This window comes from Myotis davidii, unplaced genomic scaffold, assembly GCF_000327345.1.
Source record: "Myotis davidii unplaced genomic scaffold, ASM32734v1 scaffold472, whole genome shotgun sequence".
In the NCBI taxonomy this organism is placed as follows: Eukaryota; Metazoa; Chordata; class Mammalia; order Chiroptera; family Vespertilionidae; genus Myotis; species Myotis davidii.
The window spans coordinates 1,517,479-1,524,150 of NW_006283774.1; the positions used below are offsets into that span (position 1 = coordinate 1,517,479).

General features: G+C 55.7%; 1 protein-coding gene across 1 annotated transcript in view; it reads left to right on the forward strand.

Moving 5' to 3' along the window:
• Positions 1–1,583: 1,583 nt before the first annotated feature.
• Positions 1,584–6,672, forward strand: part of IKZF1 (IKAROS family zinc finger 1) — a 38,605-nt gene continuing 33,516 nt past the window's right edge. Inside the window, exon 1 of the mRNA XM_015566866.1 lies at positions 1,584–1,681. Coding sequence (XP_015422352.1) covers positions 1,642–1,681 — 40 coding nt within the window. The 5' untranslated portion in view covers positions 1,584–1,641. The remainder of the gene's footprint in view (positions 1,682–6,672) is intronic.

A 6,672-nucleotide genomic window follows, 5' to 3' on the forward strand; every position in this document is an offset into this window, starting at 1 on the left:
GGGGGATGTCGGACACCTGCTCGGGTGATCCTGGACTCGGCGCCCTGCTGGCCGCTGGGCTGGGCATCTGCCTCTGGCTGCTCTGTCTCCGGGGTCCTGGGGCCTTTTCCCTCTGTGGCCACCAGCCGAGCCCCGGGCCACACGCAGCCTTGGACACTCGTGTCGCCCCTGTGACTCCGTCGGGGGCCTTCACACATAGGGGAGCCCCCTCCCCCTCCAGAGAAACCACGGCCACTCCTGTCTTCATGACCAAGACGGACATCTCCGGGCTGGAGATCTTGTTCCACATGCCCCATAAACACAGGCCTGGCCTCTGCCTGCAGGGCGGTCACCCTCGCTGCAGAGGGCGGGTCCCCTGAGGCCTCCCCCTCTTATCCAGGTCTCTGCTGAAAACAGGCCACACAGCTCAGACCCACACATCGGACCAGAGAGACAGAGGAGGCCCCAGAACACAGTGACCTGATTGAGATTCAGGAACAGACCCGGCCAGCCAGCGTGGCTCAGGGGTTGAGCGTCGACCTATGAGCCAGAGGTCAGGGTTCGATTCCCGGCCAGGGCACAGGCCCGGGTTGCGGGTTGCGGGCTCTATCCCCAGTGCGGGGTGTGCAGGAGGCAGCCGATCCATGATTCTCTCTCACCACTGATGTTTCTCTCTCTCCCTCTCCCTTCCTCTCTGACATCAATAAAAATAAATAAAATAAGACAGACCCAGGTTGCTGGGCGGAGAGAGGCCTCTTCTGAAGGTGCCCAGCTGAGCAACGGGGAGCAGACCATGGAGGCCCCTGCGGGGTGGTCATCCGCAAGGGCCCCCGAGCCCTCCAGGTGCCGGCCGGGGCCCGGATGCGAGCACAGCACAGCCCGCCCCCTGCCCACGTCGGGGTGGCTGCCCGGGCGGCCGTGGGCCACTTGCTGTCGCCATCCATGGGCAGCCCGTCCTGGCTGCTTTCTCTTTTGGAACCGTCTGGGGAGCCGGCGTCTGTCAGCAGAACAGGAAGCCGGCCTCTCCGGCTTGTCTTGCTGCCGCGGCGGCTAGAGCGCAGCGAAGGCGGAGGCAGGGCCCGGAGCAGTGGGGACAGAGATGAAGCGCCCGCGTGGCCCATCTGCCAGGCGGGAGGTGCATTCATTATTGATGGACGGGGCGTGCGCGGCTCCGCTACGCAGCCCGCCTGGGTAAATGAGACATTCTTCAGCAAATTGCTTCGTTTTTCTGATTGCTGATTGTGCGCGTGTCACCAGGCTGACTCAAGGTTCATCGATGCATGCTCAGTAAATTAGAAAGAACATAGCTGTGGATCAGCCGGGAGAATGAATGCGGGCCCTACAATGACCCGGGGCCATTTAATTTTCTGCTTAATTTTGTTGCAGTCAGTTTGCATTTTGGGTTATTATGCAGCAGGAAATTAACAATAAATAACAAATTTGGTCCTCCTGCGCCGGTAATGATATTTTTATAAATCTTTGTAATGCCGCCTTTTCAGGGCCCCGGTCTGTGCCCGTCCGAGGCGCCGGCGAGGGTGCGGGAGGAAGGCGCTTTATTCGCGCGGATCGCCCCGTTCACGCCGGCTCTTTGGCGCGCGCTCACATCTAGCTGGCCCGGCGTGACACTAACCCCTTCCTCTCTTCTCAGGGAGCCCGAGGACCATGGACGGCGACGAGGGCCAAGACCTGTCCCAAGTTTCAGGTGAGACCCTCGGAGACCCGTGGGGTCCGGTTGTGCTCCCGGGGCGGCGGGGGCGGGTGCGATAGGTAGATTTGGGGCAGAGGAAGACAGAAAGGCTAATGATTCTAACTTTTTAATTGTATGAAGTCTAAAGAATTATGGAATTACCTAGAATTTAAGCTTTTCATCTCTTTCGCATTTGATCTCTAGCCAAGTAACTACTGGAAAGTAGCTGGGAAAAGTTTGGGGGCACAGTTTAGAATCTCTGCTAGGCCTGGAAGCAGCATTGCTTGCCTTCCCCGTGATTTTTTTTCTTTAATTCACCTGAGGATATTTTCCCATTGATTCTTAGAGAAAGTGGAAGGACAGAGAGAGGGAGAAGGGGAGGGAGAGAAACATCAGTGTGAGAGACACATTAATTGGCTGCCTTCCGCAGCCCCGACCAGGGTTGGGGTTGGAGTCTGCAACCAATGTACGTGCCCTTGACAGGAATCGAACCCCAGACCCTTTAGTCCATGGGCCGGTGCTCTACCCACTGAGCCACACCAGCTGGGGCCCCGTATGTGTATTTCAAGCCGTGTTGGACGCGGCCCTTCCCGTCACAGGGACAGGAAGTGGAGCAGTGAGCTGTAGGAGGAGGCCGAGGGTGGGTCACAGGCCGTCCCAGCGGTGGCACCGGCAGCCCGGCTCCCGGGTGTGTGGGTGAGGAGCGCCCTGTCGGAGCTGCGCGTGTGGGGGCAGCAAATGGGCCTCGGGGGTTCCGCCTGTTATATTACAGCCTCGGCTCAGGTCCGCCCGGGCCGCCGACCTGCCCACTGGTTCCCCAGGTGTCCCTGCATCTGCCTCGTGGTCTGGTCCGTCCTGTGATGGAGACCAGGACCTGGGGTAGGCCCTGCCCGTGGCCGCTCTGAGCTGTGCCCACCTGGAGACGGACCCGCTGCGGGCACCGATGCCCCTCCTCCGTGCGGCTGCGCCGGGGGGCAGGTGTGGACTCGCTCTCAGGTGCAGCGACCAAGCCGAGAGCCAGCTTTTCATCGCGGGCTCTGGGCCCTGGGGGTGCCGCTGGGCGTGAGAATGGGTCGGCGAGTGTGGCTCCTCTCCTAACTCGGGTCTCCCCAACACGCCGTCCAGGTGCACGGAGAGGGGGAGCAGGCGGCGCCGGCACTGGTGCTCACGTCTGAGAACCATGGACGTCGAGTCCTCTTCATGCAGCTCCGGGCAGTGAGGGGATCGGGATTCACTGTGGGGAGGCGTCAGGGCCATGCGGATGTGAGAGTCAACCTGTGCCCTCATTCCTTCACGTGAAGGAGACCCACACACACTCGCATTCACACACTCACACAGTCGCAATCACACACACACATTCGCACAAACTCACACTCACATTCACACACACAGTCGCATTCACATACACACTCACACTCACACACACTCATTCACTCACACACTCACATTCACACACTCACATTCACATGCACACACTCACATTCGCACACTCGCATTCACACACACTCACACATTCACACACACACTCACTCACATTCACACACACGCATTCACATTCAGACACTCACATTCACATGCACACACTCACATTCGCACACTCGCATTCACACACACTCACACATTCACACACACACTCACTCACATTCACACACACGCATTCACATTCAGACACTCACATTCACATGCACACACTCACATTCGCACACTCGCATTCACACACACTCACACATTCACACACACACTCACTCACACTCACTCACACACTCACATTCACACACTCACATTCACATGCACACACTCACATTCGCACACTCGCATTCACACACACTCACACATTCACACACACACTCACATTCACACACACATATACACACACATTCACACACACACATGCTCACACTCTCACACACACATTCACACACACTCACAGAATCACACAGTCACCCTCACACACACATTCACACACATGCTCACACTCACACACACATTCACACACTCACACAAATTCACACACACTCACACAATCACTCATACATACACCACAAATTCACACACACTCACACACTCACTCATACATACTCTCACACACACACACACGCTCACGCACGCTCACAGAATCACACACAGTCACACAAACACACCCCACACAGTCTCACACAATTACACACTAACACACACACATTGTACGCTCACATGTATACACACACAGGCCAGGGCATCGGGAGCATCTGTGCTACCTCCGGGCTGCCTCCTGGAACCCAGGGCAGAGGAAGGCTGTTGTGGAAGAGACGGGACGGCTCCTCACCGCCCCTCTCGGAGTCATTGGAACTGATTTCCCCGAAGCACATGCTTTGTTTTGTAAAAAGATCTCTATCAACAAGAACCAAACGATGTCGTGGAGACAGAGCTGGGCTCTGAGTCTCCGTGGCCTGGCTCCGGGGGGTCTGGCTCTGCGGGGGTGACGCTGCAGGAGGGCATGTGAGCCCTTCCCCGGAAGGTGCCCCCCTCACCGCCGTGTGTGTGTGTGTGTGTGTGTGTGTGTATGTGTGTGTGTGTGTCTGAGTGCACGTGGCTGTGTGTGTCTGTGGGTGTATCTGTGGGTGTGCCTGTGTGTCTCTGTGTGTGTGCGCGTGTCTGTGTGTATCTATGTGTGTATATATGTGTGCGTGTCTGTGTGTGTGTGTGCACCTGTTTGTGCGTGTCTCTCTGTGTGTGTGTGTGTGCGCACACGTGTGGATGGGGGTGAGAATGTCAAAGCCACAGGAGGTTACACATTCCAAAGCAGAAGGAGGCTCCTGCATGGCCTCTGCCCCTCGGCCCTCACGTGGGGTGCGCCGGGGACGATGCCTCTGAAGAGGAGACCCCGTGGCCATGGGTCCCCTGCCCGGGGCTGACCTGAACAAACAACCTTTTCTGTCTGCTTCTTCTTCACTAAAAGAGGAAAATAACACTCTTCTTCACAAAGTTGGATTAAAGAAACAATTTGCAAAAGTAGCCTAACAAAGTACCTAGAAAAGAGTAAATACCCAATAAGTGTTAGTTCATTTCCTCATCCTAAGAAAATGTTATCTAATGTTATTTTAGATAATAAGATTGTCCAAATTCAAAACATTCACACAAATGTTTTAATATTTTAAAGGATCAAGATTATTCTTTTTACTTCATTTCTCTGAAACAAAACATTGGCTTTTTAGTCAACTTTTTGAACACAAATGGTGAAAATAGGCAATATATAGGAAATAAAGTTACCCCAAATCTTGACAAAGAAGTTGACTTTATTTCTATGTGCACCACACTGGGGATGGAGCCCGCACCCCGGCCTGTGTGCTGAGGGGAACAGACCCCTGACCTCCTGGCTCACAGGTCAGCACCGAACCACCGACCACGCCGGCCGGGCAGGTGCTGGCCTGCATGCTGTCCGCAGTGCACGTGTCCGTGTGTCGTCACACAGCACAGAGGGGAGACAGGGCGGGCGCTGCACATGCCTGCTGTTCCCGTGGGTACGTAACCATGTGCCCAGTGAGCGTGTGAGGGCCACACACCTCGCTGTTCTCTACGCTCACACGGCCCTGCGAGGTCAGCCGGCACCCGGAGTTCGGCCTCATTTCCCTCGTGGAAGAGCTCTAAGGAGGGGACTCCTTCGCGTCCCCTCGGTCTCGGGGGCCCCAGAGAGCTCGGCCCCGACCAGCCGCCTTCCAGTCCCAGGGCGCTGCCTGCGGGCCGACTGGGGTGACTCCATAGCTGCCTCTTCCCACCTGCAGGCCCTCCGTGCATGGGCCTTGGGGAGGGCCACCGCCCACGGTGTGAAGTCCGCACCTGCAGAGGGTCTGTCCATCGCGAGGCCTTCCACGAAGGGGTGCGTGTCCGGTGTGGAAACCTTCGGCACGAGGCGTCCTGAGGCGCTGGTCTCAGCGGCCACCCCACAGACTCGGGGCTTTTAGGCAAATCAGGGGCCTCGGAAGGTGCGGCGAGGGGGGCAAGGGGAGGCCGGGGACAGCGAGGCAGCTGGGGGCTCCGGTCGCCCCGCTAGGGCTAAACACGCTCTCTCCTCCGCCTCCTGCTGCTCCGCGGGCTCCTGTCCATCAGGCTGCCCCGGGCTCCGCGTCGCGCCCCCACCGTCTGCATCAGTCCCTCCTCCCCCCACGTCGCACACAGTGAGGTAGCGGCTGGGAGGCGTCCTCAGCCAGGTACAGTCTGTCTTGTTTTCTAATAAACAGATTGGCCAAATTTTTCTTTAATTTTTTACATCATTTTTTTATTTCTTGACAACAGTGGGTGCACACTATTGTATGCATTTCAGGGTGCAGCCAGTGATGAGAACAAAAACAGATCCTTATCAGGGGACCATCTGTAAACCTCACACCCACCGGACAGGCACCTGGAGGTTAGAATACTGACGACCTGTTCCCTGGCTGCACTCGCACCCGTGGCTGCACCGTACCCACCCACTGCTGCGTCCAATCCCTGCACCCACCCCCCACCCTCCTCCCACCGGGCCATCCGCAAAAAGGTCCACTACATTTTATTTTGAAATAATTGTTTATTTTTAAAAGTGTGTTTCTATCCCTGGAAACAAGTTTCAGCGTAGTGATTTCAAATGATAAATTGATAGAAATAAACTTCAATGAAAATTAGATGTTATGGGCTGTGACAGTGTACCTTGTTGATGTATATGTGTGTAATACCTGGACGTGTAACGTGCTCATTAAATACCAACTTCTTGCTCACATAAACCTGAAAATGTGCTGTGGTTACTTTCCTGTCTGCCTGTACTGCCGAACTAGTGGTGTGCACAGCTCTTCAATTTTCCCTAAAAGCTTCAGTTTTCCTAAACCACGCCTTCCGTTCCGGGATCGGGCTTCGGTGTGTCCAGCTCTCAGCACTCGCTCTGGGATTGCCTGTGACCTTATTGTTTAACTCAGTGGCTTGGCTTCTGCTGGTCCTCCCATTTTTTTGTTATTTTTTTTTCCTTCCTTTATTGATTAAGGTATTACATATGTGTCCTT